The sequence below is a fragment of the Rattus norvegicus genome, chromosome 9 (genome assembly GCF_036323735.1).
Source record: "Rattus norvegicus strain BN/NHsdMcwi chromosome 9, GRCr8, whole genome shotgun sequence".
Classification (NCBI taxonomy): Eukaryota; Metazoa; Chordata; class Mammalia; order Rodentia; family Muridae; genus Rattus; species Rattus norvegicus.
In genome coordinates, this window is record NC_086027.1 from 1,164,425 (window position 1) to 1,189,716 (window position 25,292).

Sequence of the window (25,292 nt, forward strand, 5' to 3'; positions counted from 1 at the left end):
ACAATGAAAATGAATGGGAACAGTACCCATGCAGAAGCACATGTGTAAATTCATGGACATTTTCTTCATGACGTCCAAACAATGGTATAGTTCAATGACTATGAGTCCTTGAACTTGGAAACATCTGACGGACAAAACCCATCTACAAAATGATTGTGATTAGATCCTGAAAGGAGTGTGGGGCCAATGAGGCTGGAGGGTGAGGGCACTTGCTGCAGAATGACCTGGGTTCCATCCTTGGGACCCATGGAGAAGGAGAGAAGCTCCTCCTACAGGTCATCCACTGAGCTGCAGACATAGAATCATGTATATGCATGAGCGTGTGTGCACACCCAGCTCTTCACTTCCTGTTTACTTGTATATGCTGAAATTGAACATAGGACCTCACAAATACGAGAGAAGAAATCTGCCAAACAGCTTCCCTTAGCCCTGAAACATTCTCCAGCTTGGCGGTGGTGGTGCCAACCTTTAATCCCAGTACTTAGGAAGCAGAGACAGGTTGATCTCTCTGAGTTTGAAGGTAGCCTGGTTCGCAGAACAAGGTCCAGGACAACCAGTGCTACACAAAGAAACCCTGTCTCAAAAAAACAAGCAAGCAAGCAAACAAACAAGAAAAAGAACAAGACTTCTCCAAAGGTTTAAAATAAAAAATTAAATGTGGACTGCAGGACCTATAAGCTGTCTGCTGACTCTTATGCATGTACTGTGCATGTGCACATAAATAAATAAATAAATAAATAAATAAATAAATAAATAAATAGCATGATTTGAGGGAGACGACTTAGCTCTTTGAGAGATTGCAAGGCTCTGTTCTGTGTTCGTATCCAAATCGAAAGAATGGGAAGAGATAGGAGAGAAAAACAAAGTGGGTGGGGCATGCAAGTTTACACAATAGGGTGCTAGAAGGGAAAGGGACAACTAACCAGAACTTAGACTTTGCAAATGACTTTCCAGGGTCTCATCCCAGTCCCACAGTTACTCACTGCAGCCCCTCCTCCCATGCCTCTAAGGCGTATAGAATGAGCCTGGCTTGTCAACTCCACAGCCTTGAGAGCTAGTAGGAGACAAACCTGAGTGTAAGTCCTCCCTGATTGTCCGACTGTCCATCCCTTTGGTGCTACAAAGGAGGCTACGAAAGAGGTGCCACACACCTGCCTTTCCGGTGCTGAGGAGGCTAAGGCAAGAGTATTACAAAAGTTCAAAGCCAGCCTGGGCTACATAGTGAGAGAGACTGTGTTAGAGGGGGAAAGCTGTGACTGGGGCTTGGGGGCAGAGCGTTCGCCCAGCAATCAGAAAGCACTAAGTTCCATCCCCATCAATCTGGTGTAGTGGCAAACGCCTGATGGGAGCCTGAGACAGGAGAATGGTAAGTTTGAGGCCATCTTAGACTACAAACCAGGACCCTAACTCAAAACAAAATCGCCAGAGCTCCGCCTCTATCCTAAGCGTCTGTGAGTCTCATTTCATCTTCCCTGCGTAGAATTGGACTTTAATTTTCAAAATCCTTTCATTTCTTCAGACATTTTTTTTTAGCCTCTCTGTCCCAGCAGACACACACACCGGATGATCGCTAACCTGGTGGATGCTCAGTAATCAGGTGGGAGGTGATCTTCACGTGGAAACGTAACTGGCCACAGGACTACACCCTGACACTCTGATCTTCCGGAGACCCCTAAATAAGTTTTTGGACGGATGCCAGACTTTTATTCTGAAGCCGAAGTCTCAACCTATGAGGTAATACTTGGAGCTACATTCCAGGATGATTCCTATTGGCCCACTGGCTAAGCCCCTCCCAGGGTTCCCCGTGCTCCGCCTTCCCCTCAAGCGCATAAAGGTGAGACGTTCGGATACCTGCAGCTGCGAGCAGGCAAGGAACGAAGGGAAGAGGAAAAGGTGAGCTGAGGGAGGGGAGTGGAGACTCTGGGTACAATGCAGGTTGGCACATCTTCCAACTGGACTGTTTGGGAAGGCCAGAGATCCCAGGGCTGTCTCCCTGAGATGTGGGAGCAGGTGATATCCTTGCGCCTTCTGTCCCCCACCTATTCCTGGGATGAAGAACAGAAAAAAAGGAGCGGGGCATTTGGGCTGGGTGCGTGTCTTTGTGCCCACCCACCCGAGAGGAATAACTAATTATGTTTCAGCACCAGAGATGCGGACAGTACCACCCGGCAGAGGGACAGGGAACGGAGCTCGACTTCAGCACCCGGATTCAGGACAGCTCCCAGCGGGTCACCAAAGAGACCTAGCATCTGACAGTACTAAGCTGTCAGCACCCAGCTCACGGACAGTCTTGTGGTCTGTCCTGGTGGAGCATGTACAGGCAACAGGGTCGCCTGAGGTCTCTAATGATGCTTGACATTTGTTCTTTTCGGAGGGATTTTTTTTTCTTTTTTGAGATAGGTTTTGTGTGTGTGTGTGTGTGTGTGTATGTGTGTGTGTGTGTGTGTGTGTGTGTACCTCTGGCTGTTCTGAAGCTCACTATGTAGACTAGGCTGGCCTTGAACTCACAGTGTACAGGCAAAGCATTTTGTCCATGGAATGATATGAGTGCCACTGAGTGAACTGATTTCCCAAGTGAAGCGGTGAGGGGAAAGCCAGCTTCAATCCAACTTTAAATTTCAAGTTCTTTTTATTTTTAAAGAGTCTCCTCTTCAATTATTTATATATATACATATGTTTATAATTATTTTTTAAAACATTCTCATGTAGACCAAATTGGCTTTGAACTCCTTGTGTAGCCAAAGATGATCTTGAAGTTCTCATCCTGCTGTTTCTACTTCCTGAGTGCTGGGGTGACATGTGTGTGCTCCTCATGCCTGGAACAATAGATCTCGCGTTGGTGATGTACCAGGCTGTGAGTTGTGTGGTTAGAGAGTGAGTTTTGCCTGTCTTAGGGGATGGAATGGGAAAGGGATACTTAGTAAGTCAGTGGGCCTTTATTATGCTCAATCCTCTACGAAGAGAGAAGCACTTGAGGGTGTTGGACCTGGCAAAAGAGGAGGATGAGGATAAGGCCAGAACACATGAGCCAATGCTATGTGGAAGACTTGTGATTTTGTTGTTCTGATATGATATGACAACAAGTCACAGCCAGCCTCATAGAGTGGACTCCCATCACCTTTCTACTGAAACACGCAACGGGTAGGTAGAAAACTGGGGCAGGAGCAGGAGAAGGGAGGTCTGCTGTGCACAGGGGAGGATGCCCTGGGAGAATGCAGTGATGTTCCACATGCTATTGGTCTGTCATTCGAACACATCTATATGATAGGACCAGAGACACAGCCTCAAAGCCCTGGGCCACAGCACCATGCTTTCTCTGGAGACTCACATAGGGAATGGTGGGCCAGTGGGATAGCTCAGAGTTAAAGAGTGCTTTGAAATTAGAGAACCCAAGTTTGATCCCAAAGATCGACTGGGTAGCAGGAAAGAACCAACTCCTATAAGTTGGTCCTGTGACACACATGCTTCCACACACAAATAAACACAATTTTTTGATGCTTCATGAATCTGTGTGTCATCATCATGCAGGGGCCATGCTACTCTCTTCTGTACCATTCCAAGTTTAGAATATGCACTGCCAAAGCAAACACCTTTTCTTTTTTTCAAGACAGTTTCCGTGAGTAGTTCTGGCTGTCCTGGAACTCACTCTGTAGATCAAGTTAGCCTCAAATTCAGAGATCCGCCTGCCTCTGCCTCCTGGGGGATTAAAGGCTGCGCATACATAAAACTTTTAAGAGAGGGATTGGCATCAAAGGTGCGCCTAGAAAATCCTGAAATTTTTCTTTATTTTCTTTTCTTCATTCTTTCCATTCTGTTTTGAGACAGTGTCACCTGTAGCTCAGGCTTTCCTCTAACTCTGAAAGTAGCCAAGGATGGCCTTGAACACTGAGTCATCTTGCCTCCAGCCCCTGAGTACCATACCTAGTGTACAGGGTGTTGAGTTCAGAATTTCAAACACACTGAGTACTGTACTCATGGAGCCCCAGCCCAATTTTCAATAAAACTTGTGCCCCCCTCCACACACACACACCAACCACTAATTGCATGACTGGTCCCAGGAAAATGTGGACTTGTATCTGGTGGGTCATGGCATTTTTAACATTCAGTACCCATCATCTGTGACATTCTAATGCAGTCACTAACCACCCCCCCCCACTGTTCGATTCTTCCCAGTTGTCCTAGTGTGCTTCCTGGGGCTATGAGGGGACCTTGACTCAAAGCAACATGGGCAGGAAAGAGTTTATTTAGCTTACAATGATGACCACAACCCATCACTGAGGAGAAGTCAAGGCAGGAACCTGGAGCAGGAGCTGATGCAGAGGCCATGGAGGGTGCTGCTGACTGGCTTGCTCCCCATGGCTTGCCCAGCCTGCTTCTTCTAGAACCCAGAAGCACCAGCCCAAAGATGGCCCCACCAACAATGGCCCTCCCACATAAATCATTAATCATGAAAATACCTGTTGGGGATCTAGCTCAGTGGTAAAGCACTTGCCTAGCAAGCACAAGGCCCTGCGTTCAGTCCCCAGCTCCGAAAAAAAAAAAGAAAAGAAAAAGAAAAAAGAAAATACCTGATAGAGGCATTTTCTCAGTGGAGGTTCCTGCTTCCCTTAAAGTTTCACCTGTGTAAAGCTGACATCGAACCCAGTCACACAGTAGCCCAGGGGCCTTCTTTTATCCACAGACTGCATGGCCCCCTCACATAACCTCCCATAACCAATTTTGCCTTCTCCAGTCTTCCAGTTCCTTGTGAAAAATTTCCTATTACCTAACCAGTCAATTAGGGCAAGACTTTGTTAACATTCTCAGCCTCCTGAAAAGGTCACACTATTCAGAAATGGCTGATACTCTCAAACAGAATGTTTAAAGATCTCTTCTGGGGAACTCTAGGTGGGGCTCCACCCCTGACTATGCCCCCAGCTCCTCACTGGGGCTTCTAGGTGTGGGCTCAACCCATGACCCAAACCAAACCACAGTGATAAAAGACCAGGATGAATTTAAGATGAGACATGTGGATTCAAGGCAGGGTCTTTACTGATGAGTCATGTTTTCAGCTTTTATTTTGTAAAGTTTTTGAAACAGAATAATACTATATAGACTAAGCTGACCTGAAACTCAAAAGACCCACCAGCCTCTGCTTTGCCTTCAGAGTGCTGGAGTTAAAAACGTGCCCACATCTTACCCCATGCCTGGCTTATCCTTTTTTTTTTTTAAGAAAATCTGCTATTATGCCCTGAATAGCTTTGAACTCAGGATCTTCCTGTCTCTGCTCTTTCATAATCTAGGGTGATAGACTGTGATGCCAGGCTTGCTACTGTGTTTCTCCAGTACCCTGCCCAAGCCATGGCATTCAAAGGGTGCTCGGCTAATGTGTGTTGAACCCACCACAGTGGCATCAGGGAATCCAGCCACACAGCATCAGTAAACAAAATCCATCTGTTCACTGCACACACACCGTGACTCCCCTCTGTGGCTCTATAAGAAAGCAGCTGCTGGAGGACCGCACTAGCAGGTGTCTTCTGGAGGAATATAATTAAATTTCTAGATACTCAGAGGCTGGCCAATGAAAGAATAGTCCCAGGAGAGAGCTGGTCTCCATTCATTAGCAATTAGGAGACATCAATTCCCCATTAGCTAAGCAGGCCCTGTCTTCCTCCTTCACCCAGAGGAACAGAATCTTCTCTCTCCTGAGAGTCCTGCCTCAACTTTGTTTCAGAAATTTGCCCTGAATTTATCTTTTCTTCCTTCCTTCCTTTCTTTTCTTTTTTTCCTTTCCTTTTTTGATTTTGTTTTTTTTTTTTGTTTGTTTTTTGTTTTCTTTGAGACAAGGTTTCTTTGTGCAGTTCTAGATGGCCTGGACCTCACTTTGTAGACTATGCTGGTCTTGAACTCAGAAATCCACTTGCCTCTGACTCCTGAGTACTGGGAATAAAGGCTTGTGCCATCAGTGTCTGCATACTCTACATTTCTTGTACTCACCCCAAATTCATCCTTTGATTGGAACCCTTGGGGCTCACTGAACATTGCCCTGGTTTGGTTTTATCAGCTTGACATAGCCAGAGTCATTGGGGAAGAGGGAACCATGATTGGTGTGGGACTGTCCCAGCCACTGTGCTGCTGCTGCCTGAGCAGCCTTGAAAGAAAGTTAGATTTAGCAAATCCTGGGGCACAAGCTCATTAACAGCTTCCTCTGCTGCCTCTGCATCAGCTCCAGCCTTGAGTGCCCCTCCACAATGGACTGTAACCCATACACCAAGTGAACTTTCTCCCTCAAGTTGCCTTTTCTCTTCATTAAAGCAACAGAAAGCGTGCTAGGACAGTTGTTTTTCCATTGTCTCTTAGAGTGCTTGCCCAGCGTCACAAAGCCTGGGTCCATCCCTAGTACCACATAAACTGAATGCATGGTGCCCACATCTGTCAGTATGCAGGAGGTTGAGGCATGAGGGTCCAGAGTTCAAGGTCATCCTCAGCTACATAGTGAGTCGTGGACCAGCCTGGGCTACATTAGACTCTGTCTTCAACACAACAGTAAAAAAAGTAGTGGTGCAACGCCTTTAGCCCCAGCACTCGAGGCTGAGGCAGGCCGGTCTCTGCATTTGAGGCCAGCCTAGTTCTACAGAGAGTAGAACTTCCAGGCTGGTCAGGGCTACACAAAATTCTCTATCTTGGAAAACAAAAACAAAAAAGAGAAGAAATAGGGGACAGCAAGATGGCCCAGTCGGTAGACAGACATTTGGTGCCAAGCCCGATGACCTGAGTTTAATCTGAGACCCACATACTGGAAGGCAAGAAGAGCGGTTCTCCCACTTCTACATGTGAACACTGGCAAGATTCTCAGGAGAGGGGCTGCAGAGATGGATCCGTGGTTAAGAGAGCTGGCTGTTCCTCTGGAGGACCTGGCTTTGACTCCCAGCACTTACATGCCAGGTTGCAACCACCTGTAACTCCAGTTCCAGGGTTCTGACGCCACCTCCTGGCTTCTGTCAACACCTGGCACATACACAGTGCACAGAAACACATGCCCATGAAAAGTAATCTCAGTGAAGAATGGTGACCCCAGGCCTCTCCACATTTGCACAGAGGAAATGTGAAGCTTGACCAGGGTCTAGCTCCCACTGAAGCCCCCTCAGTGTGTGTGAAAGAGTATGTTTGTCTGTGTGTGTGTGTGTGTGTGTGTGTGTGTGTGTGTGTGTATGTGAGAGAGTGTGTGTGCGCGCGCATATGCATGTGTAGGTCAGAGGCATGTGTGTGTGTGTGTGTGTGTGTGTGCATGTGTGTGCACAGACATGCATGAGTAGGTCAGAGGCCAAAGCTTACTCTCAGACTTCAGGTCCAATTCACCTTTTGCTTTACATGTATTGATTTATTTGACTTATTTACATTCTGAGTGTGCACGTGTATGCTATGTGCAGCTGTGTGCATATGCAAGTCCCTCTTCTTGTGGGATTCAGTTTTGTCTGTCCACTCATGGGTCCTGGGGATTGAACTCAGGTTATCAAGCTTGGTGGCAAGCTCCGCTCTACTGGCTAAGCCACTCACTAGCCCCTTTCACTTAAATAGTATCTCACTCAGGGTACCCTGGAACTCAGAGCAATCCTCCTGCCTTAGTCTGTCAAATGCTGATATTAAAGACAAAGGCACCATGCCTGCCTTTCCCATCCTCTTACAAAGCTGTGGCGCTCCCAAAGACCCGGAAAACTTACTAGGTGAAGGCCAGCCTGAGGTACATGGCAATGCCCTCAGACCTCAACACAGATCCAGGAACAACAGTACTCATGTTTTTCCTATCACAGCCCTGAGCTGTGGTGACCCCGAGTAGTATCCCACTCTGATTCATTGATGGGGGCAGACTTCATGCCCCAGGGCCTTGACTGAGAACTTCCTGCCGTTTCTCTCATTTCTCTTGCTCACTGGGCAGGGCTCCATCTATGATCCCCCACCAGCCATGAGGCATAGGGAATGGGATGCCTGCCACATGCCCAGGATGAGAAGAAATGTCAGTCATTGATGTCATTAAAAGCAGAAGTGCCTGGCTAAGGAAAGCAAAACAGCTTCTGAGAGTGGGTAGCCCTTGATCAGGTTTGTAGGAGAGTGGGTGCCAAATCTGACCAGAAAGTGGTTGCTTGCCCCAGACAGCACTGCCACTACTGCACCAGTCCAAAATCTGCCTGCTGAGACCACACTGCAGTCCTAAGAGTCCATTGAGGGTCCACCTGTGAGGGGTGAGAGAACAACACACTGGGACTGACGAGCCCCTTCCTTGATGTGGGTCCTTTGCAGCAACCACTTTTACCCACTAAGCCATTTATTTTCTTGGCCCCAAACTATTTTTTAAATTGTATTTTAGCCAGATGTGGTGTCATATGTCATTAACCCCAACACTTGGGAGGCAGAGGCAGGTGAATCCCTGACTTTGAGGCCAGCTTCGTCTACATGGTGAGTTCTAAGACAAATAGGCCATATAGAAAAATGGAGGAGGAGGAGGGGAGGAGGAGGGGGGGGTTGGGGATTTAGCTCAGTGGTAGAGCACTTGTCTAGCAAGCGCAAGGCCCTGGGTTCGGTCCTCAGCTCTGAAAAAAAAGAGAGAGGAGGAGAAGGAAGGAAGAAGGAGGAAGAGGAGGAGGAGGAGGAGGAAGAGAAAAGAATAGTTTGTTTTACTGTGACAGTTTCTCACTCGTAGTTCAGGCTGGCTCAAACTCACAGAGATCTTCCTGCTTCAGCCTCCCAAATCTATGGGTGAAAAGAAGCTGTACAAAGCAGATCTCTTTCTGGGGAGATGGACGTGTTCACTCTCAAAATCAGGTGATGCAGAGCACCAGACGGTCAACATCAGCTACCGCACATGTGTGTATTTAATAAATGCCACTTGTTTTTAGTGTCTCACATAGCCCAGCGGAGCTTCTGACTCCCGATGGAGCCAAGGTTGACCTCGACTCCCAGTTCTCCTGCAGGATGCCTTGTTGTGTAGTGTTGGGAATTGAACCCAGTTCTTTGTGCACACTAGGTAAGGGCTTGACCCACAGAACTACAGTTTTAGCCTAGCTTTAATTTTTAATGCTTCTTTCCCTGTTTTGAGTCCAGGCTTCACTCTTGCCCAGGCTGGCCTGGAACTCATGACCCTCTCACCCCATATTTCCAAGTCCCAGGATGACAGGTGCAAGTTCCAGCCCACTAGGCTGTCTGGATCCAGCTTGCAGGTCCTTTCTGGAGACTGAATGTGTCCACGTCTAGGCATTTCCTTCCTGGAGTTCTTGCTTTCTGAGTCTATTTACAGCTGGGTCACAGTGACACAGGACATCTGGTCACAGGTCAGGATTTTATCCCAATTAGCCAAACTACAAGGATCTAAACCAAGCCAGCCCACTATCGCCATCCCACCTCTCTGCTTACTCCCTGACACCTCCCCCCCACACACATGGTCACATTCTCAGTATTCTGCAACCATCTGAATGTTCCATGACCCTAAAACACCCAGGCCCACCATAAGCATCTTGTACCATTCGTACAAGCAGCTACCCTACCCGGGGAAGGTCTCTGCTGCTTGCTTGGAACCTGCTGTATGTTTCATGGAATTTTATTTGGGAGACAGGAGGTAAGATTCAGAAGGCAAATGACATCACCTCCCCAGGGAGGATGGGACCTGTCCAGAAAGCCTAGATTACTTCCTGCTTTTTAATGGGTCCTTCAGAACAGAGTGGTTCTAGTTTCCATGGCAACAGGCAGGCAGCAACAGAAGGGAAGTGACTCCCTGAGCTTCCTCCCCCTCCCATAAGTGCTTCTGGCAGCCAGTCTCTTTCTTGAGAGATGAACTGATGGCCATGGAGATGCCTACCACAGACCACAGGGACACCTGTAAGTGGGTGCCCCATCCTGGCTCAGAGCACAGTGGGAACAAGGCCTTGGACTCTCCTGATGAAGGAATTTCAGAAAACTACTTTCACTGCTGGGTGTGGCTCAGGGGTGAAGCCCTTGCCCAGAAAACCCTCATAGGGGGACGGGGCATGGCTCTGAGGAAAGTAGTAAACCTGTTACCTTTTTTCTAGTAAGGCATTTATGGCAGTGACCCTGGGCTTTCCGACGTCTGTCGTTATTGAGGATGCTGTCCCCTGCTGTCCACTGTGGGAACTGCCCCCATCTTTGGCTTTTAGGTAACAGTTGGAGAAATCCAGTCCATTCTAAGGCATCCCAACATGGTGCACACCAAGTCCTATGGCTTACAGAGCTGGACCTGATGGAGCCCACCTATACTTGCAATTCTTGGCAGCTCCACCCCTGTTGTGCAGATGGCAGGATTGCTATGGCCGTGTTCCATCCATGCTGGCATCACAGCCTGTGACGTCGCTTCTGGCTGCTCTGGACAGCATGTGCTTTTCTGTCTCTTCCCCATTGCTAGTGCCTGGAACACGGTCTCTCCCCAGAGTGTGCTCATCCGGTGAACTCCACCTTCTCCGTCTGACTCAGAACTGGCTACAATATAAATAATGAGTCCATGACTGCTCTGCTGCATCCTCTATGGAATAGAGGCAGAGAATGTATCTGCAATCCTGGTGCTACAGCTTCTAACCCCAGCATTCCAGAGGCAGAGGCAGAGGTAGGTGGCTGTGAGATCAAGGCCAGCCTGGGCTACATAGTGAGATCCTGTAAACTTAGTTTTTTGGGAGGTGGAAGGTGGGGATCAAGACAGGGTTTCTCCTGTAGCCCTGGCTGTCCTGGAACTTACTCTTTAAACCATCCCTCTCACAAGCCCAGACACAATTGTAAAATTTGAGACTGTCTTGCTGTAGCCCAAGCTAAGCCACTCATCATCTTCCTGCCTTATCCCTCGAGTGCATTCCAGTGATGGGATGAGAGGTGTGCAGAACCCTAGCAAGCTGGACATTGCTTAAAAGGAAAAACATTTATATGTGAAGGTGTTTAAACCCGGCTGTTATTTGAAAGAGCCAAGGCCATTGACTGGGGCCTTCCGCTCTCAACTTTACATGGAGAAGAAGGGATAACAGGATCCTGTGTTCACAGAGAACACAAGGAAAAGATGGATGAATTAGAGGCTGACTTGAGCTACACAGTGAGATCCAAGACTGATCCCCCCAGGACCCACAGACCCACATGACTCACATGGTGGAAAGAGAAAGTCCTAAGATGCCCTCTGACTACAGCATGCGCGCACACACACACACACACACACACACACACACACACACACACAAAACTTGAAGCAATATAAGAACCTTTAGAGGACCAGAAAGGGTGCTCATTAAGAAATCATGGGGGCGGGGTTGGGGATTTAGCTCAGTGGTAGAGCGCTTGCCTAGCAAATGCAAGGCCCTAGGTTCGGTCCCCAGCTCCAAAAAAAAAAAAAGAAAAGAAAAGAAAAAAAGAAAAAAGAAAGAAAAGAAAAAGAAAAAGAAAGAAAGAAATCATGGGGGTTGCCTCTTTCTCTCAAACCAGGCGGCCTCAGCCGTGAACAACCTAGCAATGGCCACGATTAAGGCTCAGGACCTGCGCGGCAAGAAGGAGGAGGAGCTGTTGAAACAACTGGATGATCTGAAGGTGGAACTGCCCCAGCTTCGCGTGGCCAAAGTGACGCGTCCAAGCTCTCCAAGATACGAGTCGTACGCAAATCCATCGCCCGTGTCCTCACTGTCATTAATCAGATTCAAAAGGAAAACCTCAGGAAATTCTACAAGGGAAAGAAGTACAAGCCCCTGGACCTGCGACCCGAGAAGACGAGAGCCGTGCGCCGCCGGCTCACCAAGCATGAAGAGAAGCCAAGAAGCAGCATCTGTACCCATGCGCAAGTATGCGCAGTCAAGGCCCGAGACGGCGACAGTGACAATAAAGTGCAAGACTGTCAGGAAAAAAATAATCATGGAGCTGGAGAGATGGCTCAGCGGTTAAGAGCACTGACTGCTCCTCCAGAGGTCCTGAGTTCAAATCCCAGCAACCACATGGTGGCTCCCAACCGTCTGTAATGAGATCTGATGCCCTCTTCTGATGTGTCTGAGGACAGCTACAGTGTATTCCTATATAATAAATAAATCTTTAAAAAAGAAATCATGGCTGCCTGAGTGTGACTCAGTAGCTGTGGGGATGTCCCTGCCATCGCTGGTTCTCTGGGTTCTGAATTTGATTGAGAGAGCCTACTTCAATAACTAAGATGGAGAAGGACTGGGCAGAACCCTGACAGCCTCTGGCCTTGCACGTGCTCACAGAGGTGTGTTTAAAACTTGCATATTCTAGAGTAGCAGAGATGGGTGAGTGCTTAGAGCATGCACCACTCTTGAGGACGATGAACCTTGGCTTCCACACCCACATGGAGGTTTAACCAGCCTTCTGTAACTCCAGGGGATTTGATGCCCTCTTTCGGCCTCTAGGGGTATCTCCACCGATACTCATAGAAATAGAATAAAATCTTTTAAAAATTACATAATGTGTTGAAGTGGCTCAGTGGAGAGCACTTGCCTAGTGCCTGCAGAGGCCCTGGGGTCCATCTCCAACACATTGGAACCATTGGCCTGTGATGGTCCAGGAAGATACGAATTGCATATTGGTTAAAACTTCCATGGGCCTCCCCACAAGGACCTGAGTTTGAGCCCCAGGACACAAATGGTGGAAGAGGATGACTCCCAAAGGTTGTCCTCAGATCTCTATGCCTGTGCTGTGGTGTGTATGTGTGCACATACAATAATAAAGATGCAAGCTACATGTATTTCTCTTATTCTCTGTGTGTCCACGTGCTACAGAACATATACGGATGTCAGAGGACAACAGGGAATCAGTCCTCATCTTCCATCACGTGGGTCCCAGGGATTGACATCAGCCAGAGCTACATGAAATCCGATCTCAAACTAATCTTCATAAAGACTTTGAGGGACTGGAGCAATGGCTCAGCAGTGACTCAAGGTCACCCTCTGCTGGCCTTGGCGGACTAGGCAAAAGCATGTGGCATTTTCAAAAAATAATGTATTTAATTTTGTGTGCATCAGTGTGAGGGTGTCAGAGCCCTTGGAACTACCATGTGGGTGCTGGGAATTGAACCCGAGTCCTTTAACGGGGGGGGGGGAGACAGGGGGTTGGGGGACGAAGGGAGGGAGGGAGAGGGGGAGAGGGGGAGGGGGAGAGGGAGGGAGAGATGGGGAGAGAGGGGGAAAGAGGGGGAGAGAGGGGGAGGGCAGGACTGGAGAGGTGGATCAATGGTTGGGAGCATTGATTGCTCACATGGTGACTCACCACCATCTGTAATGAGATCTAATGTCCTCTTGTGTGTCTGAAGACAGCTACAGTGTACTTATATGTAATAAATAAATAGATAAATTTTTTTTTAAAAACTAGCATGAAAATCGAGACCGCGTAACATTTCGGCAAATATGCTAAGGGGCGAGTTAGGACGCGCCCGGCGCGCGCCCCCTGCTGGTCAGCAAGCCCTTCGTAGAAGCCCCCAAGCCCCTTCCACATCACTCCGGATTGGCTGCGAGTAACCGTCAGTGCCCGCTGGGAAACGTAGTCCGCAGAGGAGGCGGAGGGACATCCATTTCCTGCCTTCGCGCCCACGAGAACCGGAAGAACGTCACCACATTGCCTAGGGTCATCTGCAGTTAGCGGATAAGCCTTGCGGGACAGGAAGAGATGCTTTTTATTTACATTTCATCGCATGTGCTCCACGGCACTCTGGGAAATGTAGTCCTTTTCCCACTTCATGTCTTCCTGTGGATTCTGCGTTAATATTAATGATATGACAGAAAGTATGTTATCACCTGGAAGAATTGCTCAGAGCCCATCAAAACATGGCTTTACATGATGGGAACTGTAGTTTTCAACGGTACCTCCGGCCACGATGCACCTCGCCCAGAATTCTCGGAGTCAGAGCACGGACTTCTTCCCGTCTTTAGTCTCTGTCAGTGACAGTAACCGGTAATACGTCATCAAATACTCAGGGCCACATACTTTATAGATTTGCATGATAAGAATTGAAAACTGAGGGGCTGGGGATTTAGCTCAGTGGTAGAGCGCTTTCTTAGGAAGCGCAAGGCCCTGGGTTCGGTCCCCAGCTCCGAAAAAAAGAACCAAAAAAAAAAAAAAAAAAGAATTGAAAACTGAGAAGCTTTCTGAAAAACGTCCTTTTGGGAAAGGAGCGAGAACGTGCTTCCTGCAATCTCAGCCTTAGATTCAATATCTGGAAGTGCGTCACATTTCCCAGGGTCGCACTAACCATTGGCTTTGCTTGGCGGAAATTGCCGTCCTTCCAATGGTTCTTTCCAACTGCCATCTTGCTTGTCCACCTCGCCCTATCCCTTTCGGGAAATGTAGTTTTTTTACTTTTCTGATTTCAGTGTCATCCAGCGGGTGATTGCTTATAAGACTCCATTTCCCAGCATACCTATGCATAGTCCGTCCTAGCCTCTTCTCAGCGGCCATTTTATTCCTCTCGGACACCAGCTGAGATGACAGCCGGGGAGAAGGTGAAGGTTGTCTCTGGGGATCCGCGACCCGGCTAGATCCGTCAGCAAGACTTCCAGCATGGATCTACACACAGCGGTGTACAATGCGGCGCACGACGGCAAGCTGCTGCTGCTTCAGAAGCTGCTGGCCGGCCGCGGGCGTGAGGAGATAGAGGAGCTGCTGGGTGAGGTGGCCGGCGGTGGCACACCACTGCTAATCGCGGCGCGCCGTGGACACCTGGACGTGGTGGAGTACCTGGTGGACAACTGCGGCGCCAGTGTGGAGGCGAGCGGCTCCGTACACTTCGATGGCGAGACTATTGAGGGCGCGCCGCCGCTATGGGCAGCGTCAGCAGCGGGTCACTTAGCTGTGGTGCGTAGCCTTCTGCGCCGAGGCGCCTCGGTCAACCGCACTACGCGCACCAACTCTACGCCGCTACGCGCCGCGTGCTTTGACGGCCACCTGGACGTGGTGCGCTACCTGGTGGGCGAGCACAAGGCGGACCTAGAGGTAGCCAACCGCCACGGCCACACGTGCCTTATGATATCATGCTACAAGGGCCACCGCGAGATTGCGCGCTACCTCCTGGAACGGGGCGCGCAGGTGAATCGTCGCAGCGCCAAGGGCAACACCGCCCTTCACGACTGTGCGGAATCTGGCAGCCTGGAGATTCTGCAGCTGCTGCTGGGCTGTCACGCGCGTATGGAACGCGACGGCTATGGCATGACCCCGCTACTGGCTGCCAGCGTCACCGGGCACACCAACATCGTGGAGTACCTCATCCAGGAACAGCCCGGCCACGGGCAGCTCTCAGGGACAGAGCTTCCCGGAGAAGGCTCCTCCCAGATGGCAGGAAACCACTGTTCCACCCCAGAGGAAGCAGAACCGTATGAGAGCTGCTGCCCTACCAGCCGGGAAGCGGCTGTGGAAGCTTTGGAGCTGCTAGGTGCTACCTATGTCGATAAGAAAAGGGATCTGCTTGGAGCCCTGAAGCATTGGAGACGGGCAATGGAACTCCGCCACCAGGGTGGGGACTACCTTCCTAAGCCTGAACCCCAGCAACTGGTTCTAGCCTATGACTATTCCAGGGAGGTGAGCACGCCCCAAGAGTTGGAAGCCCTCATCACAGATCCTGATGAGATGCGGATGCAGGCACTGCTGATACGGGAGAGGATCCTGGGCCCCTCGCATCCTGACACTTCATATTACATAAGATACCGGGGTGCTGTCTATGCAGACTCTGGAAATTTCGAGCGCTGTATCCGTCTGTGGAAGTATGCCTTGGACATGCAACAGAACAACCTGGAGCCCCTGAGCCCCATGACCGCCAGCAGCTTCCTGTCGTTTGCAGAGCTCTTCTCCTACGTGCTGCAGGACCGCTCAGCCAAGGGCAACCTAGGCATGCAGCTTGGCTTTGCTGACCTCATGGGTGTGCTCAGCAAAGGGGTTCGGGAAGTGGAGCGGGCTCTACAGCTGCCCAAGGAACCGGGTGACTCTGCACAGTTCACCAAAGCCATTGCCATCATCCTCCACCTTCTGTATCTGCTGGAGAAGGTGGAGTGCACCCCCAGCCAGGAACACCTCAAGCACCAGACAGTCTACCGCCTGCTCAAGTGTGCCCCTCGAGGTAAGAACGGCTTCACCCCACTGCACATGGCAGTGGATAAGGAGACCACCAACGTGGGCCGGTACCGTGTGGGCATCTTCCCGTCGTTGCAGGTGGTGAAGGTACTGTTGGACTGCGGAGCAGACCCTGACAGCAGGGACTTCGACAACAACACACCACTGCATGTCGCTGCCCAGAACAATTGCCCTGCCATCATGGATGCCCTCATCGAAGCTGGAGCCCACATGGATGCCACCAATGCCTTCAAGAAGACTGCCTACGAGCTGCTGGACTCGAAGCTGTTAGCCAAGAGCACCATGCAGCCCTTCAATTATGTGACACTCCAGTGCCTAGCTGCTCGTGCCCTGGACAGGAACAAGGTCCCTTATAAGGGCTTTATCCCAGAGGAGCTGGAGGCCTTCATCCAGTTACACTGAGCCTGGCCCAGCCACTGGTGCCCACTTAGGCCTTACTTCTCCAAGCAGAAGCATCCACTCCCCTTGGCCTGTTGGAGGGAGCCCAGCTGTTGATTCTAGAAGCCTCCAGGGTCACATGGTAGGAAGATGGTCTTTCTTTGTGGAAATGAAAAAAAAAAAAGAAAAGAAAAGAAAATGGTGCCCGAGCCTCCCCAGTGGCATGCATTTGGGTCTGGGTCTGGAGGCCTCTGCACTGTCACTCAACCCCTAGCCAGCTTGTCCTAGAGTCCTGCAGTAAGCAAACACTGGCTCCTCTCTGCCATGGGCACCTGCCACCTAGATGTTTGCAGTTGGTTTGTCCTTTATTAAGCAGATGGACAACAGCCTGGAGCCTGCAATGTGAGGGTTTTGCTCTATCTTTTTTCACTGGTTTCTGTTTGTCGGACTTAGTAATAACTTAGTTGGGAGTTGCCAGTATGTTGCAATGGCCACAACTGAGAGCAGCATGTGTGTGAATGTAGACCTGTGACCAAGGTCCTGGGAAGCCTCCTCATTCTGTGCTGGTTAGAGGACTGTCCCCCAAGAAGGGTCAGAGGCAGTGGCAAGAGCCACAGCCAGGCAGACACCAGTGCCTCCTGTCCTGCTCTCTGGATGGACAGACACAGTTCCCAACCTTGAGCTGCAGCTGGAACTGCCTGGCAGATGCTATGGCCACCAGGTTCACATCCATGCCACACTTGTCCTGTCACCTTCATCGCTGAGGACCTACCTGACCCCCTCTTGTAATGAGGAGTCCCCAGTATCTAATAACTTCAGGGGATGGGATTGTGACCAAGATAGGGGAAGGTGGAGAGCTGCCAGCCAGGGCAGCTTGGCCCACGTTGGGTCCTGATTGCAGCCCCCACACCAGAAAGTTCCTGAAGAGCTGCCTATGGCTCCACCAGCTCTAGACCCATCATGTGTGGTGAGTGGCTCACCCTGAATAAGGCCAAGGCAGGAGGTACTCATCTCCAGCCTGGAGAAGCCAGCTACCAGGGTAGGCAGTCACGTGTAGAGGGGCCAGTCCCTCCCTCAGCCATTTAAGCGCCATAAGCTGTCCCTTGAGGACATCAGCGTGTGATTGCAGTGCTAGGCAGTTCTCTGTATAAACAAGCTTTAGGCCTTACTCAGCGGGCAGGGCCTCATTGCTTCACTCTGCCAAAGCTCAGGGCAAACAGGAAAACCTGTGAGTCTTGGCACTGATATTTATGGATTAAAACGCAGGTATGTGACGATGTCTGCCTACCTTGTTATTTGATGTGGCTAGGTAGAGCCGGGAGCCAGGTGAGTGCTTGTCAAGCATGCATGGTGACACAGGCCTGTTAGCACTTTCAGGGCTAAGGCAGGAGGGTGATAAGTTGGAGGCCACTGGAGTAGAGTAAGTTCAATGACAGCCTGGGAGTAACATAGTAAGACAGTGTTTCAAGACCCTACCCTCTCAAAACCCTCTCCTATGAGGTGTGACACTAGTAAACATCTACTAAGCCCCTGCTGCACCCCAAGTACTCAAATGTACCACCTGGTTCACAGCAGCTGCCTTCTGATGGAGCCCCGGCATTCAGGTGTCTCAGGTGGGGTAAGTTCAGAGAGGTCACTCTAATGGTGTGCCTAGGGACTCAGAGCACAAGATGTCAGACTCAGACCCTCTGTCCATCCCCTACCTCAGTACCCTGAACCCTCCACAATCACGGACCTCCGGCCTCAAATGTAAGAACAACAATTATTTGAGCCCCATGTTCTTCATGCTGTCAGAATTAGGAAATTCGACCTGGGGGCTAGCTTCGATGGGCATTCTTCTAGGAGGGTTGATCCAGCAGGTCCCAGATACTGCCTCCAGCCAGGTTTTTCCTAAGAGGAACAGCAGGGTCAGAGAACAGGCCTGTGTCACTCATATACTCTTTAACCAAGTACAACAGCCTGAGTGAGTGAGTGAGTGAGTGGGCTGCAGTGATTGGATAAGAAGTTGCCTTGAGACCCTGCAGTCAGATGTTGGAGTTCCTGAGGAAACGTAAAGACTAAAGCAGGTGTAGTGGGAGTATTCTGAAGGTATAAGCAGGTGGCTTTTTCTGAGTTTAAGGTCATCTTGGTCTACATAGTTCCAGGATAGCCATAACTGCTTTAGACTCCTCCCCAAAAAAGAAAAAGACTAGCAGGGGAGATGGCTCAATGGTAAGTACCTGGCACCTGTGAGATTCCACTTCAACCCCTTAACAGCACAGCAAGTGGACAGATAGACTGGGAGTAAGGGCAGGAGACATGCCCCTAAGCAGCTCTGGCTGGTTCTCTGGTTCTCCACGTGGACAGGACAGTGGGACAGCCTGTTCCTGTGGTGCCACATGGCTGTACCAGCGTCTGGTGTTTCTAAGTAGGGATTGTCCTGACCCCAGGTCAAACATGGCCCAGCACAGAGCCACCTCACTTGGCACTGCACCAGATGTACAGAGGGCCCAGGAGGGTGAAAGACACCACAGCAGGTGTAGGCCAGAGTCTGGCTCTGCACAGTTGAGATGTCTGGGGGCTCCCCACACTCAGCCCTCAAGACTTGTAAAAGCCTATCAAGAAGCATGCTTGAACCAGATGTGCTGTCTGTCACACACCTTCAGTCTCAGCACTCCAGAGGCAGGTAGACAAGAACAAGCAACAAACACCAAGTGAGCTTGACTGACCTTGACCTGCAGAAGTCTTCCCAGATCATGCACTGCCTCCCAGGGTACTTTCCCTCTCAGCCATTGCTTGCTTGCTTTTAAAATTATGTGTCTGTCCCTGGTGTGGTGGCATATGCCTTTAATCCCAGCACTAAGGCAGATGCAGGGGGATCTAGGCCAGCTTGGTCCACAGTTCTAGGATAGCCAGGACTGTTACACAAAGGAGCCTTGTGTTGACCCCCCCCCTCCCCCGCAATGTGTGTTGTGGTGGGGTATGTCTATGAGTGCAGGGCCTGTAGAGGTACATCTGCCTGGTGCTGGGGTTACAGTCCATGTGAGCCACCTGACGTGGGTACTCGGGTTAAGCACTGAGCCATCTCACTAGCCCCTTGCTTTTAGTCTTTTTAGGCAGAGTTTCACAAAGCCCAGGCTGGCCTTGAATTCCTGCTCCTGGGCTGGGATCACCACTATGTGACAGTATGCTCAAGTTTATAAAATTGACCATTCTCACATCTACAAATCAGTGGTTTTTAGAGTTTCCTCAGGGGTGTACAATCATTGCCATTTCCAGAGATTGATTTCAGGCCTGGGGTACAGTCAGCGGTAAGCATTGGTGAGCATGCCCTGGGGACCACCCCAAGTCCTGGGAAAAATACTTTTTAAAAACAGTAAAGTTTTCTTACAGAAAACTGCAGTAATAGCAGATGGCTAGGATGAGTGAGGCTGGACCCCCAGCAGTAATGGACGAGACCACAAAAGTTAGAGTGTGAAAGCCACAGAGCAGCAGACGTCCCATGCCAGCTTGACCAGTATGCACTGACCAGCTCACATCTAGTGAGGGTCTGAGAGCCCCTGGTGCGGGAGTGGTGGACCTAAGTCCAGAGAGGAGAAAACCCCTTTCATGTCCCTGGGAGTCTGGCTGCTTCCCAGGATTGCTTAAAGGCCTGGGCCACAAAACAGGCTAAAAATAAAAACCCCACCCTGGCATCTGGCAGGAGACTGCCCTCTTTGGGCACCAACTCCTGGCATGACAATGACATTCACTCTCATAGTCTTGGAGATGGTTCCACTTTCTCTGCCTCAGTTTTCCTGCCTGCAACACTGGAAGGGGCATTGTGCTTCTCCAGGAATGTGACCCAATGACAGCTGTTGCTATCTTTGTCCCGGGGCTGAAATCCTCACCAGGCAGGGTGTGTGCATGAGCTCAGGCTGCAGCCCATGGTACCTCCTGACGGAAAATTCTGTTTATTGCAGCACCACTTTGGCATCCCCCAGCACTTCCCACACCCCTCAACATGTCATGATCTGCATGTAGCCCAGGTTGAACTCAAACTCACTGTGTAGCTGAAGTTGACCTTGAATCTTGATCAACTGAGCATGGAGTCCAGGTTTCATGTCCTACAGCTGGGATCAACCCATTGCATGCTGCCCCCTCCGTGCTGTAGACACACTGGCTTCCCTGGCCCCTTAGAGGCTCCATAGTCACTCCCCAGATGCCTCTCTAGGAGTTGCCCATGAGCTCAGATGACCACCAGTTCAGCACCCCACCTCTGTGAGTGGAGCTCTGAGCTCACAAACGTAGATGAAGGAACCACAGAAGGCATCTTTGCATACAGTAGGAGCTAAATACACTTCAGTACATTTATGAGTGGATGATTGACCAAACAAGACCTATGAGCCAGCAGGAAAAGAACAGGGGCCAAGATGACCTGAAATCTAAATGGAAGATCAATTGAAAGTCAAAATGTTTATTGTGGGTGCTGAATGACTGGGGCATATGGGTTCTGTTATTGTTTTGGGGGTCCTTTGGTTCTGTTTTTGTTTTCGAAATAGGGTCTCACTATGTAGCCTAGGCTGACCTGGCATAAATTTTAGTTTTTAACTTGAAAGGTTTTTATTGAGGCACATTGTCTCCCTTGGCCTTCCAAGCACTGATGTGACCAGCAAAGTTCCTGGCCTGAAGTGAGATTCGGGTTGGGGATGCACTTCAGTGGTACAGCTCTTGTCTAGCCTGTGCCAGGGCCCTAGGTAGGAAGTCACATGTGCAGGCACATGTGTGCACATGCTAGGAGGCCAGGGGTCATCAGCATATCAGGAACTACTCACCTTGGCTTCCTGATGGTTTGGCACATGTGTGTTTGTGTGTGTGTGTCTGTGTAGCTCAGAGGACAACTCTAGAGAGCTGGTGTTCTTCCAGCATGTGGGTATCTGGGATTGAACCCAGATCAGCAGGCTATGCAGCAAGTCTTTGCTGCCTGTGCCCTCTAGTGGTCATGATTGGTTTTGAGCCAGTCTCACTGATCCTGCAGCATAGAGATGCTTAGACAAGCCGCCCAGGACCCCTGCATCCACTGGGATCACAGGCAGACACCAGCTTTTTTATTCATATTCAGACACAAGTCCTCTTCTGTAGCAAGCACTTTACCCACCAATCCCAGCCCCAAAGTAATGTGTTTTAAATGAGATGACCCAGAAAACCCCCTACAAAGACACACACACACACACACACACACACACACACACACACACACACACACGTGTTTTGCCTGCAAGTGTGACTGGCCATCACAGGGGCCAGAAGAGGGTGTTGGATGCTGCCTTGGAACTGGAGTTACAGATGGTTGTGAGCTGGCACATGTGTGCTTAGAACTGAATATGGGTCTTTGGCAGGAGCAGCTGGGACTCTGACTACTCCACCAGCTCCCAAAGCTGGATGTGAGCACAGTCATGAAACTTAAGAAGGAGCCAGGGAAGAATATAGGGGGAGCTTTCCAACCACTGGCTAGTCTAAAAAGTCCCAAGACACACCTAAGAAAGAAGGAAACTGGCTGAAAGAATACTGCTGCAGAGTGAGGAGGGTTGGGGAGGGAGCCAGTCCTCCGTACAAGGTCACAGTGGCCTTCAACAGTGCACTCCCTGCTGTGGAGTGGGGCGTGGGAACTTCACCTAGGGCTATATCGAAATCTTTTCAACAGGGGTGTCATCATCTTCCAAAAAGTGTGGGCAGAAGCCAGGAGGGCCTTGGCAAGTGGCACAAGTTCCTCCTTTCAGTTCCCTGAAGAAGGCACAGGGCTGGGTGGAGCCAGGCCATGGTCACCTTGGACTCTGCCACAGGCACGGAAAGGAAAGAGTCTGCTCACTTGTTCATCCTAGCCATCTGCAGACTCAGACGTCTCTACTGCCTGTGTTGGGACACACACCCAAAGCTGCCAGGCCTCGCCACCTGAGTTTGATCCCCACAGCCCAGTGGAAGGAGAAGACTGACCTCCACACACATATTCACACATAAATCTAAAAACAGTGTCACAAGTTCTGTCCCAGTCAAAAGTCAGGCCCACACATAATGCTGTGTGACTCTTGTAAAATATGACTCTGAGCTTGGAGAGAACATTTATAAAATAAAGATTCCTTAACATCCAGCATGAATTCCACTGTTCCAGAGGAGGTAAAGGCTAGCCTAATAAATGTAGTAAGTTACAGGACAGCCATGGTTCCAGCCCTCACTGCCTTCTTCCTCAAGATTTCTTCAGTTACTCCACCAACCAGCTCTTGCCCATTGGCTTCTCCGTGCCCAGCACAGGTCTGCACACAGCAGACGCTAAGTAAAGCCTCATCTAAAAATTCATGAAGGATTGGAGCTGGGGCTCAGAAGTAGAACTTGCCTAGCAGTACAAATAAATTGAAAATGTGAAAAATGACAGTCTCCCATAGCCCCGGTTAGCCCCAAACTTGTTAAGTAGCTGAGGCTGGCCTTGAATTTGTGATCTTTTTTTTCTGCTCCCAAGTGCCAGGATGATTAAATTGCATTTCTTGGGGTTTTTTTTGTTTTGTTTTGTTTTGTTTGTTTTTGTTTTTGTTTTTTTGGTTTTTTTTTTTCGGAGCTGGGGACCAAACCCAGTTTTGTTTTGTTTTTTTTAAGATTTATTTATGTATATGAGTGTTCTGTCTTTCTATCCATCTACATGGCAGAAGAGGGCATGAGCCACCTTGTGGTTGCTGGGAATTGAACTCAGGACCTCTGGAAGAACAACCAATGCTCTTAACCACTGAGCCATCTCTAGCCCTATATTTCCTGATTTATTGTGGGCGTGTGCATGTGCAACTGTGTGGAGGTCAGAGGATAGCTTGCAGGAGTCATCATCTACCACATGGGTCCTGGTGAGCAAAGTTGGGTCATGAGGCTCCATGGCAAATGCCTAACCCTTTAACCAGCTGAGTCATCTCTCAGGCCTCCCAAATCCAGTGGAGATGAATTGACAGACTTTCCTTCTCTGCCTCCTCCCATGGCTCCCCTAACACAGCCCTTGCTTTGGCTGTGCTGTCCCTCACCCCCCCCCACACACACACACAGAGCCCCCGTGCTTCCATTGATAATGCCTCCTTTTACACTTCTCCACTCCAGAACACCCATAACCAAGAGCCCAGCACCTCCCCCCACCACTGCATTCATTCCAGAAACCTGGACAGTCCCACATATGGAAGGTTAGAGAACTTCATTTACATCCCCGCCCCCAAGGGACTGCAGAACTGTGATGCTGGGGTTTCACTTCAGGTCAGAAGCTGACACAGAAGAGTCCTGACAAGGTCTGACTACAAGACTAAAATAACAAGTGGGCTGGGTGACTCATCCCCTCCTGCCACTTCTGCCGGGGACAGCCTGCAGATCTGACTGTTTATGGATGACACACAGTTGCTGGTCGTTGGAAGTCTGGCTTTCTGCATCACTCTCTTCAATTCTAACTAAAATAATGTTGAGGGCCAGAATTCAGTGTTGGGCCTTAGTTTTCCCTACTTGTAAAATGACTCCACATTTCACACAGGTTTGTTTGGAGGGTTGAGATGTGTGGGCACATTAAAATCTGGGACTAGGGATCAGTGAGGAGAGAGGTTACCTAGCCTACATGAACCCCAATACTGCGAGTGCTGAGTACCACATAAACCCAGTACTTGTGGGCTGGAGAGATGGCTCAGTGGTTAAGAGCACTGACTGCTCTTCCAGAGATCCTGAGTTCAATTCCCAGCAACTACATGGGATGCCCTCTTCTGGGGTGTGAAAAGAGCTACAGTGTATTCATATAAATAAAATAAATAAATCTTTAAAAACAACAACAACAGTACTTGTGAGGTAGAGGCAGGAGAAGGATCAGAAGTTCACAGTCATCTTCAGCTACATGTTGAGTTCAGGGAGAGCCTGCAGTAAAAGGGACCCTGCATCAAAAACCAACATAATCTAAGTGTGGTGGCTCACACTTTTAATCCCAGCACTTAGGAGGCAGAGGTAGGTGGGTCTTTCTGAGTTGGAGGGCAGCCTGAGCTACATAGAGAGTTTCAGGGCTATGAAAATTATTTTTCTTTCTCCTTTCTCTCTCTCTCTCTCTCTCTCTCTCTCTCTCTCTCTCTCTCTCTCTCACACACACACACACACACACACACAGACACACACACACAGACACACACAGACACACACAGACACACACACACACACACACACACACACACACAATAGGATTTTTCTGTGTAGTCCCTGCTATCCTGGACCATGTTGGCCCTTGAAGTCATTCACCTGCTTCTGCCTCCCAAGTGCTGGATTTAAAAGTGTGAGCCACCATGGCCCTGCTGATCCAGGACTAGGTAAAGACATTTATCTCTTTACCTAGTGATAGGTGATCCTGTGTAAAGGTCAGTTGACCCCCAGAGAGGTCAGGACTCATAGGTTGAGAACCCCTGCTCTATAACAGAACTTCCATGGGATCTGATGCCCTCTTACAATATGCATACATAAACACACACACACACACACACACACACACACACACACATATACATACATACATATGATCTCAGCACCCACATCAAGGGATGCACAACATCCTGTAACTCCAGCTCCAGGGGAACTGATACACTGTACTTATAAGATGCACATAAACTCCAACAGCCTTACACACATACACATAAATAAAAATAATAAATCTGGAGAGGGAGAAGGAGAGAGAGAGAGAGAGAGAGAGAGAGAGAGAGAGAGAGAGAGAGAGAATAAAACCAGTAAATAAATTGAGAATATGCAGTCTCACAGCCTTGGCTGAACTTCACTACACACTCACAGTCCATTGTGCCAAAATCTGCTAGAATAAATGTGAAAAGAAAAAAAAG

At 49.5% G+C, this 25,292-nt stretch overlaps 1 protein-coding gene, 2 non-coding genes and 1 pseudogene across 3 annotated transcripts; 3 read left to right on the top strand and 1 right to left on the bottom strand.

Annotated features, from left to right (window-relative positions):
* The first annotated feature begins 1,801 nt into the window (after nt 1–1,801).
* Nucleotides 1,802–12,051, top strand: Rpl35l3 (ribosomal protein L35 like 3; annotated as a pseudogene).
* On the top strand, nt 3,012–3,121 carry Mir9 (microRNA 9). The gene has a single exon (NR_031810.1). It is a non-coding gene; the product is annotated as a microRNA 9 (primary transcript).
* Nucleotides 3,484–3,590, bottom strand: LOC120094864 (U6 spliceosomal RNA). The gene has a single exon (XR_005489563.1). It is a non-coding gene; the product is annotated as a U6 spliceosomal RNA (small nuclear RNA).
* A 2,381-nt stretch (nt 12,052–14,432) lies between the features above and the next one.
* Nucleotides 14,433–16,639, top strand: Fem1a (fem-1 homolog A). Its single transcript, NM_001025706.1, has one exon. It carries the CDS (start codon nt 14,515–14,517, stop codon nt 16,477–16,479), a length of 1,965 nt encoding a protein of 654 aa, NP_001020877.1. The 5' UTR covers nt 14,433–14,514; the 3' UTR covers nt 16,480–16,639.
* Nucleotides 16,640–25,292: the final 8,653 nt, after the last annotated feature.

What these genes read in the sequence shown, in the direction of transcription:
- Fem1a (NM_001025706.1), top strand. Translation starts at nt 14,515, where the DNA reads ATGGATCTACACACAGCGGTGTACAATGCGGCGCACGACGGCAAGCTG.